The sequence below is a fragment of the Prunus mume genome, linkage group LG5 (genome assembly GCF_029339155.1).
Source record: "Prunus mume cultivar Tortuosa linkage group LG5, ASM2933915v1, whole genome shotgun sequence".
NCBI lineage: Eukaryota > Viridiplantae > Streptophyta > Magnoliopsida > Rosales > Rosaceae > Prunus > Prunus mume.
Window position 1 is genome coordinate 772,200 of NC_142702.1, and position 11,060 is coordinate 783,259.

General features: G+C 39.3%; 1 protein-coding gene, 1 long non-coding RNA gene and 1 pseudogene across 5 annotated transcripts; 1 reads left to right on the top strand and 2 right to left on the bottom strand.

Moving 5' to 3' along the window:
• Positions 1 to 359: 359 nt before the first annotated feature.
• On the bottom strand, positions 360 to 4,051 carry LOC148916564 (uncharacterized). Its single transcript, XM_089051687.1, has 6 exons — positions 3,939 to 4,051; positions 3,324 to 3,458; positions 2,529 to 2,707; positions 1,133 to 1,297; positions 921 to 1,003; positions 360 to 728 (listed from the first exon to the last, which is right to left on the bottom strand). The coding sequence occupies exons 1-6, from the start codon at positions 4,049 to 4,051 to the stop codon at positions 360 to 362; spliced, it is 1,044 nt and encodes a 347-aa protein (XP_088907813.1).
• On the bottom strand, positions 3,790 to 10,051 carry LOC148916565 (putative disease resistance RPP13-like protein 1 pseudogene; annotated as a pseudogene). Of its 3 annotated transcripts, none has more exons than XR_016126875.1 (4): positions 6,154 to 10,051; positions 5,557 to 5,806; positions 5,215 to 5,292; positions 3,790 to 5,104 (listed from the first exon to the last, which is right to left on the bottom strand). The product of XR_016126875.1 is annotated as a putative disease resistance RPP13-like protein 1 pseudogene, transcript variant X2 (transcript). The 3 variants fall into 3 exon arrangements; XR_016126874.1 differs by having other exon boundaries at positions 5,215 to 5,327; XR_016126876.1 differs by lacking the exon at positions 5,215 to 5,292.
• On the top strand, positions 6,864 to 10,353 carry LOC148916566 (uncharacterized). The gene is made up of 3 exons (XR_016126878.1): positions 6,864 to 7,005; positions 8,134 to 8,274; positions 9,767 to 10,353. It is a non-coding gene; the product is annotated as an uncharacterized LOC148916566 (long non-coding RNA).
• The last annotated feature ends 707 nt before the right edge of the window (positions 10,354 to 11,060 follow it).

Below are 11,060 nucleotides of genomic sequence, written 5' to 3' on the forward strand. Positions count from 1 at the left end.
TAGGTATCACCTATACCTACAAACGGGAAGCATTGCTTGCCTTCACATACCACATATCTACAAGGCCTTGGATTCGACGGCTGGGAGGAGCACTGCCAGGACGGAAGGTTGGAGAGTCTTCCTACAAGTGGTAACAGACAGCTAATTCAAGTGGTAACATACCTACAAGATTTTCACGTAATTCTTAACATTATATAACAGACAGCTAATTCAAGTGTTTCATAAGTTTCAAAATTCCTAGTCTTGCAAGTGGTAAATATATATTGCAGATATGCCTCCTATAAATCATATCCTTTTTTTTTTGGTTCTTTTGCTAAGACCCATACAACTCGGATCTTGGAGAAAACTCCTCATTAAGACTAAGGCCTCTCATAACAAATCTCACTATCCATGTCAATCCCATTGAAGTCTTCTTCCATCTTTGCCAAGTCTACCTTTGCTACCTGAAGATCTACCTCTGCAACAGCAAGTGTAGCCCTCTGTCTCTGAACTTCAGTCTCCAAAACAACTACATTGTGCTTCCGCCTCTTAATTTCATTCTCCAAATCATCTACATCTTCTCTTAGCCTCTTCCTTCTTGCTGCCCTTTGCACCAATCTCTTCACACCAAGGGCATATTGAACTCGAGGCTCTAGCCATCCCAAGTCAAATCTGAAGGTCTCAAGCTCATCCCAGAAAAGCTGAAGGCGTTCACAAGATTCCTGTGTCATATCCTTGACCCTTGTAGTCTTGAGAAAATACAGCACTCATCCCAAAGCATTGAATGCAGAGTTAGCAAACAAATTACTACTTTTCAGTTGGCATTGAATCAATGAAGGATGCCATGAACAGACTTCCTCTAGTAGTGGAAGAAAAACTTTCTCTATCTAAAACCCTTAAAATCCACAACCTGATAGGTAGGTGGGGACTTCCATAGGTACCTTGTTTAGAGAAGATTTAACGGGGCTATCATTAGTAGGGTTAACAGTTAAAGCTTTTCCAGAACCTGGCGTATCTTGCAAAGCTGGCACCAGTTCAGAACAAGGTGTCTTAGGTGCAACTAAATTGTCTGGGATTTGCATAGAATTCACATTTCAAGGCTCCAACCATTTTTGTTCTTTCTTAATTGAGGACTTGAGAGTTGCAGAAATGCCAGGTCCATGGTCTTGACTCTTAATTGGGATATCAACCTTGGCTTCAACAATGCATATATCATTCACAAGATAACTTGCACTGCAATCATAAAGCTCACTACAAGGCATAAATGATCTGAAGCCCCACTCACTTGAGCCCTTTTTGAACACTAGTTGAACAGTGCCTGTGAAATTCAAGGAACGGAATAACAATAATTTAGAACGCAAAGCACATCGTGAGATAATAAAGAAACAACGACAAATGAACTCTAATTCCAAGTTACTATAGAAGTCTTTCGATATATATTTATGAATTGAACCAACGATAAAAGAACAGTGCTAATAATAGTTCAAGTCCATTAAATACCATAATCAGCAAAGGTTTAAACAGAGAAAGGCTAATCATGATAAAAGGCTAAGTTTACTAAGTGAAACAAATTAACTAAGAAACCAAATAACTTGACTTAACTAAAGTTCCCTCAAGTTATTTTCTTCTCCAAAACTTCTCTCAAGCTGGAAGACAATGACCAGCTTGTTACATAACTAAAGTTCTAAAAGACATAAAGTCTAAAATGGGTTATTTAGTATGCACACAGGACACTAATTAGTCATGGTTCATACTTGTACATACCATGCCATAACTGAACCAAAAGGAACAAATACTCATGTCCTCGGCAGGATCATATTGTGCTTAGCACCACACGTTCAAGTTTTAACCAAGTCAGGTCCCATGACATGTTTTTGTCAAGCAAGCTACTATTCACATTGAAAGCACAAAAGAAATTAAACGAACACATGAAAACAAGTTATACTTGCAAGTATACTGATGTGGCCATGCATGCCTCCTAGAGCCCCAAATACGATCCTCAACATCTTTATACTCTAAAGCACTTCTCCCTCAAATTTGTAGGGAAATCAATTTGTTATATATTTTGAACCATGATACCAATTAAGAATATAATTTCTTGCAACATCAACTTAGGCATCCTATTCATTCAAACTGGATGACAATATATCCCCTGTCAATATGAAGAAATGTGTCATCACAAAATGACTAAAGTTCACATCACATGCATGTCTCATCACAAAGGAAATGGATTAGATCCTGTCCAGTGATAGTTGCCATTACTATTTTGTCCAGAAAAAAGATATAGGATTAACAAATTTGCATATTTCCCCCCTTTCCACCAAGTAAAAAATTCTTGTAATGGCCCATTTGAATTCGAGCATTTGAGGGCATGCATTAGAATTTGGAAGGTCCTAATTATTGAAATGATGTTGTTTGAGCCTTCTATAAAAAGTTAAACTGTGTAGAATGGAAACCATCACATATTCAATTGATTGTGTTTTGCCATAAATGACAACACAACAGAGATAAACACAAACGAAAAAGAAATGAGCAGTAACGAAAAGTACCCTTTGCAGGCTTTGCTATTGACTTGCTGGTGTCAAGTTGATTAACCATGGTCAATCTAAAGTGGGCACATGTAGTCCACCCAGGTGGTAATGTTGAAACATCTGCAACACCCAAATACACTGAGAAGCTCTCTGCCTCTGCTAGGCTTGCGTGAACCTTTGGATGTAGAAGGATTTGCCTGATAAAAGCAAGGGTTAGTAACAAACAATAACAAAGTATAATAGGTCATTTGGGCCTTGTGGCCTACTATTGGATTATTAGTACTGTTCACCAACATTGGGCTATCAAGTAGATGGGTTAACTTTTAGCTTGGTGACATAGTTCCTATTTTCATTTTCCTTTCTTTCAATTAGCAGCTTCAGTTCAGCTCGTTGCTCAGTCAGCCATAGCTTAGCTTCTAGTATTTTGTTTTGTTTTGTTTTGTTTTTTTTCGGGTGATGAATCCGTAAATGACACTGGATCTGAAAATGGGAAAGAAAATGCAAAATATACAATCCAAATGGGACACCATTGCATGCTTGGTATCCGAGAAAATGAGTTCCAAAAACTCAGCCAAAGAGAAAAAAAATTCAATCTTGAAGGAAATGACATCACCACCTCGAAGAACATCAACTAAAAAACTCATTTTGGAGGAAATGGCACTACCTCATCGAAACCCATCAACTAAAAAAGTGATCTTGGCTACTCTTCTTAGTGACCAAGATGGATTTTCACTAAATAAATTGCAACATGCTAGTCTAAAATGGGTTTTGCTCAGTTTTCAAGGTTAAGCATAGGAGAGGATCAATGCGTACCATTTGTGACCACCAATGACGAAAACATCAGAGTAATGCATGTTGTCGTTGTTCAATTTTGAGAAGCCTTCGATTCTCCAAGTGAAAGACCCAGTGAGGAAAAGATCATTTTCTGCCTTGGTATTCTTCATTCTTCTAACAACAAAAAACCCATAAATGTTTAGCAAACAACATCCTTGAGATCATTTTCGGCTTTGACTCTCCTGTGTTGCATAATTAAAGGAGTTCTCAAAAACTTTTATGCAGCGGAGCATAATTAAAGGATATTTAGAGGTGTAAAATGGGTTGTGTTCCATTTTAGTTTTAAACTCTGTCAAACAAGTCCATTTTACATCAAAAAGCAGAAAATAAGATAAACAAAAACATGAAAATCAATTGGGTTTATAATTGTACTGTTACTGTGCTGCCCATGCCTTTTAGAGCCCATGAACATGATCATCATCATTTTAATAATTGTAGGGGGATATCAACGAAAGTATTATTTCCTGCTGCATCAACTTAGGCATCCAATAGGACAAATTGAGCTATGTATGTTAACAATCTATTTCCCAGTTAAGCATGGAAAATGAGGAGAAAAAAAGACAAAACAATAAGCCCCTTTCACGGAGGCTAAACCGTGAAATTTTCTCTTCCTCCTCCTCTATTTTGAGAGTCTTTGGCTTCTTCCCACCCGTTATGGGTGTTTTTCCCCTGAGCTCTGTCTCAGATCTGGGGCTCCTTGCCTCCATTTCGGTTTCCTTTAGTTTTTTTCTGTTTTTCCCTAAGTTAAGCCCCCTCTATGAGACCCTATCTCCTCCTTCTCTCCCTCTCTTTTCTTCCCCAACCACCTTCACTGTCCACCCTCCATTTCTTCCATCTCCACTATCCTCGCCTCTCCTTTGTTGTGATGCCGCTCACCCTTGGCCAGCGACTTCGTCTCGTCGCCAGTTTTCAACCACCACCTTTTGCTCTTCGGTTTCGCGTCCGCCGCTCCCGTGGTGGTTCGTGGCTGCACTTGCCTCTTGGATTATGGGAGCGCTTCCGCGCGGGTGGCTTGCTCACCCCCATCTTCCGTCGGCCTCTTTGGTACCCCTTGGTATCGTTTACTTCTCCTTGGTGGTGGTGGATCTGCTGGAGGTGGTGTTGGCTTGCTTTGGGTGGCGGCTGCTCTTGTGTTCTAAATCTAGGGTTTTTTGTTTAAAGTTTTCTGGGCTTTGTTGTTTTTTGGGTTTTGTATATTTGGGCCTGCTGTATTTGTTGGTTTTGGGCTGCATTTGGATTGAGTTTTTCTCATTTTGTAATGTTTCCCATTATTAATGAATAGAGGTTCCCTTGACCAAAAAAAAAAAAACCGTGAAATTCAGTGTGCAGCCACATTAGAAATACGAGGAACATGCTGGACACAAATTTGGGTATTTCACGCAATGAAGCTGCAATTTTGTCACGAGTGATTGCTTAGCAGAAACTGGACTTGTGCTGGGGTTAAATGATGCAGCTTGACAAAATAACTCAGATGGACTGTTCTAGAATTGTCAAGAAATGTCATTATCTCCTGTCAATCAAAATACTTCATATCTAGCATTTGCAAACAAGAACTTTGAGAACAGGCTGCAAGAAGAAATGGCATCCATTTCACGATCAATCATCCTTGTCTCGACCTCGACCTCGACCAATTTCTGAAGCTCATCAGGGACTGAATTGCGAGAACCAAACATATGCTGCAACAACAGTGGCATCAGAGACCTCAAGATCAGCTCTGATTCCTTCACCATTTATCTCACTTGCAGGCATCTTCAGAAAAACTGAAAAGAAAATATTATCATGAAAATTCTTTCAGAAGAAAACACCAAATAAACAACAATAAAGGATCAAAGAATACAATATCTATGAATATGATTGGTCAGATCCTTACATAATCGAACAGTGAAAGGCATTTACAATGAAGTAAGCAGCCAAGCTGACATCAATGAATGAACCATGAGCTTTGACTCTGAAATCATGCATGGGAAATTTTTTTTCTCAAGTCTGCAAGTACACATACAACAGAAATATTGCATCAAAAGAATCTAAACTACAGCAGCTTGCCTATTCAAATCATCAAAAACCATTGTATCCCTATCCACCAAATAGCCTAGTAAATTGTCATTACATCAAATCTTCCCAAGAACATAGCCCTCTTCTTTCCTCCAAAGAATTTAAGCTTCACACACAACAATGCATTACACGACACAGGGTTAAACTAGCTGAATCTTACCTCCTTAACTGGCCACAAACATACAGTTAAAGCTACTAGGCAGTGAAACAGCAGATGGACCAGAGAGATAGGGCAAAGGAAAGTCGCCTCCTTAGGACCATGTGATTAGTATAAATTCCTCCATTGTCGAAGAAGAAATCGATCTTTGTGATCAGAATTACAAGAGCATAACATATCTACACAAGCTTCAAGCTGGTAACAGATTAACTGATGGGGAAGGAAGTACGGATGTGAGTTTTTGCCATGCCACCTATGTCAAAAAGTATCAATGAAAACCAATTTTTTATATAACAAACAAAACAGGGGAAAGATAAATGAGAAGGATAGAAAAAAATAATAAAACATTACAATTTACAAAACAGGGGACAAGTTAAACTTTTATCTTACAACTTTAAGCTCACAGGTTATCTATAGACATTGATTACAATCTAAACTACTCAATCTAAATTACTGAGCATTAGAATAATACAAATCAGATTGAGTTTTTGTCTAAAGCACAAATTGTTCTTCTTCAAAATGATTTTGATCAGAAAAAAGCATGACCAGTAAACAGGAGTGCCAAGGTAATTGAAAAACAACGTTAATTGGATTACATACCCGAGTGTGATCTGAGTTTGCTCATATCATATCATATGATGATGACTTGGTCATTTATCCTGATGCCAGGAATGTGAGATATCTTGGCCCAATCTTTTCCCGTCTTATTCTGATACCTTTTCTCCAAGGTAGAACAATTGCGGATGGAAAGTAAAGGAAGAGATGGCGGCAAACCCTCTTCTGGCAGGAATTGGAGACTCGGACAGCGATGAATATGTAGCTCTTGAAGAGAAGTGAGATGTTGAAGTCCCTTTCCTGGCAGGAATTGGAGGTTGTCACACTCACTAATAACTAGCTGGCGAAGAGTGGTAGGGAGCAGGTGTTCCTTGAGCAACGTCTCCAAAATACTTCCACCAATCATAAAACATTCAAGGGAGACAAGTCCTTCCAATCCCCAGTACTTTACCACTGGAGCCCTCAGCCCCTCACAACTACGAATGCACAAATCTCGGATGTTGGGAGGCAAACCCCCTTCTGCAAATGACTCCAGATTTGGAAGATCATCCACCTGCAACAGTCGAAGGGCTGTGAGGGTGTGAATGCCTTCGGGTAATGACTTGAAATTCTTGCATTCGCCGACTGTAAATTCATTCAAGTTGGGAGTGGGCCATCCTCCCTGACATTGAAAACACATCAAATTTGGACAATCATAGATCATCAATTCTCTGAGATGACTGAGATTCTCATTAACTCCTTCTTCAATGAAGGAAAGGGATTCCAAATTCTCACAACCCCTAATGCCAAGCTTCTTCAATTTGGGAAAAATGCTCACCGAGAAGTTCCTCAGTGAATCACAGCTCTTCTCTATGTGCAAAGATTCGAGCGATGTTAATTTGGCCAACGTCTCGTCAGGTAGGAATTCTAATCTCTTACAGTTCTTTATATAAAGTGTTGTCAAAGTAGTGGGTAACCCATCATTAGGGAACGAAGACAGCATTGGACAATTCCGGAGACTCAAACGTTGAAGACAATTGCGATTGGGCAAGCATTGTCTGTCAACGAAATTTCCAATTCCCACGAGTAATGATAACAGACCCTTTTGGCATCCGCCTTCAATTTCCAACTCTTCAAGAGATCTGTAGTTAAGACTACTGGTTGTTGTAGCATTGGCCCCTTCATCATGTAAAACCTCACACCCAGACACCGTAAGCTTCTTCAAGCAAGGCAGATGACAAGGCAAGTTTCTGCTCAGCTTCGGACAGTTGGTTAGAATCAGCTCTTGGAGACGAGGGAAATCTGGACCATATTCGCCTCCACTTGCGCTTGGTACCCATTCCTCCCACTCTGCCATCTCCATAAACTTTAGCTTCTTTAGTGATTGAAATGGGTGAATAAGAGAAGCTCCATTTCTGCCATAGAATTCCACGCCAATCATTTTAACAGACTTCATTCTTTCTACATAGAGCTCTTTGAGAGAGGGTAGCCGCCCAACTGGTGGCAGTGACCAACAATAACTACAATCACTCAGATGCATGACTTGTAAATTAGAGAAGGAAGAGTCTCCTAACCAATTCGGGAAGTTGGTTCCACCATAGAATCGGATGGTTAGTATCTCTATATTCATGCAAGGGTGGAGCTTGTCAAGTACATCTTTCTCCTTTTGGGAATCATCAGCATCCTCTGCACCCCATGCCAACTCCAACTCCTTGAGATCTTTCTTGTCCTTCAAATTGGCTTGCAATGCATCCCTAGCATCAACTACATTTTGTAGCTTAAAAATTGCAAGTTTTCCTTGAAGCTGTGGGAACTCCCTCAGCTCTCCTATGCTTGACCCAGCAGATCTGCCCACAACAAAAGCAGTCAATTGTCTCAAACTTTTCAGCCTTCCCATTTGCATTGGCATCTCTTCAATTTTAGTTCCACTGACATCAAGATGATGCAAATTAATCAACTCCTCCATTCCTACAGGCAATTTAGTAAGAGAGCTACAACTTGCCAACGTTAATTTTTGTAAATTAATCAATTTTCTGATGTCTGCAGGCAATTCAAGGAGAGAGGAACAATTTGACAATAGTAACGTCTGCAAGTTGTAGAGATTGCAAAGTACCCCAGGTAACCTTTCAATTGCGGTGTGGGAAAGATCCAAGTAGCGCAAGTGAATGAGGTTTCCAATAGAATCAGGTAACTCAGTGACATTTTGATAACGTGACAATGATAGCACTCGTAAACATCTTAGTGATGGCAACAAATGTTGTAGAACCTTTTTACTTACATAAAATTCTTCATAATATCTATTTTGTTTTAAAGAGGTAGGTAGGAAGGTCCTCAAACACTTAGCCCCATATAATGGCTCAAATTTTGAAGCAACATCAAATTCTCCCCTAGCATATGACAAATGACGAGCTCGTTTAACTTCACGTGATTCCACCCCTTCCAGCCTAAGGCAAAACCCCTTAGAGATGAACATAGCCAAGTCATGAATGAGGTCATGCATTGTGAAACTGAATTCTCTTGACTTTTGAAACAGTGACCGAGATAATAGCTCATCAAAGTATTTTCTAGCCACTGATTCCATAATCTTCCCATTATCAACTTGAGTAACTAAGCTTTCTGCCATCCATAATTGAACTACATCTTCCTTTTCAAACTCATAATCCTTTGGAAAAACTGAACAATAAACAAAGCATCGTTTTAATTGAGCGGGGAGATAATGATAACTCAACCATAGAGCTGGAAGAATGTCAGCTGTACCATAGGGTAGGTACCAAATATTACTATTTAATATTCTATTCCACTCCTCAGAATCTATATTGCAACGTAACAAACCCCCGAGTGTTTGTGCAGCTAAGGGCAACCCTTTGCACTTGAGTGCAATTTGCTTGCCAATGTCTTCCAAGTTTGAATTTGCACTATAGTTTTCATTTCCAAAGGCATGTTTAGCAAGTAACAACCAGCAGTCTTGATGTGACAATGGTTCCAAGAATTGAATGGGAACATTTTTCATTAAAGATGCCACATTTTTGTTCCGTGTTGTTACAATGACTTTGCTTCCCCTTGCCCCTGAATTAAAAGGAGTTTGGAGGCGCTCCCAATCACCATAATTTTCATTCCACAGATCATCCAACACAAATAAAAATTTCTTTCCCCTCAACTGTTCTCTTAATTCAACTTGAAGCAAATTCAGATCTGTCATGTTACAAGGCTTTGAAGTGACTGACTCAAGAATAGTTTTAGTTATTCTAACAGCATTATAGTCTTCTGAAACACAAGCCCAAGCTTGAAGTGTAAAATGCCCTTTCACCTTATTGTTGTTGTAAAGCATTCGAGCAAGGGTTGTCTTGCCAACCCCACCCATTCCAACAATGGTGAGGACAGACACATCATCCTTGCTTGCATCATCAGATAGCAACACTTTTGATAAATTTTCTTGGACTTCATCTCTACCATATACACAAGGTTCATGAACCAAGGAAGTTGTTGGAGTTCTATGCGAAACCTTCCTCCTAGCAACTTCTCCCAGACCAAGAGCAATTTTCTGTTGTACAAAGTTTTCTAATCTTTGCAACAACTCTTGTATCTTAAAGTTCATGCTTTGATAAAAATGATTACGAGAAGAAGGGAGTAAGTTCCACACCTTATTGGTTAATTTGTGGGTTTGATCCTCACCTTCCAGCTTGCATCGCAAAGCTTCAGTGTCGATCTCATCCAGTAAGTCCTCTGCATCAAAGACAGCATGCTTGAGCTCGTTTAGCCACTCTCTCACAGCAGGGTTCACAAGTTGCTTCTCTTCTGCATCATTGAGCACCACGAACAAAGTCAACAGTGTCGTCTTCAGGTTCATGAGGAGTGGTTCGTCGAGTTTCTTCTGCTGAAATAAGTCGACGAACTCGCGTGAAGTAATTCTGTCACACAACACCTGGACGGAAGCAGAGATAAGAGCCTCTCCGATCAAAGCCATCTTTTCTCTTCTCTGCAGACAGACTTCAAGGGATTTGGATGAAGTAAAATATTCCAAGATTTTGCAAGTAGCTAGGCTAGCACAACTTGTATGGAAGTTTTTTGAGATTGTAAATAACACGAACTTGTAATCTTGGCCTTGGAAAACTCTCTTTCAAGGACTGTTCCTTGTTTGTTTGTGGGGTAACTTCTGAAAACTTTTCCGTGGCTTCACATGGGGATGCAATATAATATTGTGTAGGTACAATACAACACAATAGCTCTCATGGGGATGCAATATAATATGGCGTAGGTAAAACACAACAGTCTTTCGGTGGCCTCACATGGGGATGGGGTCGTCTGTATACGCAAAGTTGGACCCAAAAGCTTTTGAATAATAACGCAATTTCAAAAGGATCTAATTGCCTCGAACACAAGGATAAACGGTTAATTAATTCTTCCACTCAAGCCTGTCCTCCACTAAAGTATTAATTAATTTGTTACTTTATGTAATCAGCTATAGCAGCAAAGCCTCCAGATCCAGATCGATGCCCTTGGTTTCGATTTCACTTGATTTAAGTAGCAGACTTCTTCTATCCTATTTGCAAATTTACGTATTTGGTTTGTGCAAAAATTTTCCAATTTCAATTGTAAGCCTCCCTCTTGTACAAATTCATTCTTCGATTTTGGGTTAATTCTACTTTTTTTCCTTTGTCAGATCTAAAATCTTGATTAAATAACAAGATAGAAGACAATTGTGGGTTTGTGTATTCAATGTCTTTAGCTTTGAGAAAGTTGCTTCCTTGCATTCTTCCAAATTATATCAATTCCTTATATTTGAAACTGAATCCATTTCCTATTTAAACTCCGCACTTTTCTTTGTTTACCACATATTCGAAGTTCATCTTAACTTCTAAATCAAATTTTCACACTTTCTAAGAAAATCCCACTATCTTCTCAAACTACCTCTAAATACACACCTAGCAAAAAAAAAAAAAAAAAAAAAAAACTCATCAACCTCACAGCCCACA

Excerpts from the sequence above, each read along its gene's own strand:
- LOC148916564 (XM_089051687.1), bottom strand. The coding sequence starts at position 4,051 with ATGGAGGCAAGGAGCCCCAGATCTGAGACAGAGCTCAGGGGAAAAACA. Across the intron at positions 1,004-1,132 it reads GAGTCAAGACCATGGACCTG|CTTTGCAAGATACGCCAGGT; the intron begins GCATTTCTGCAA and ends AACTGGTGCCAG. Across the intron at positions 729-920 it reads TTAAATCTTCTCTAAACAAG|ACTACAAGGGTCAAGGATAT; the intron begins GTACCTATGGAA and ends TATTTTCTCAAG.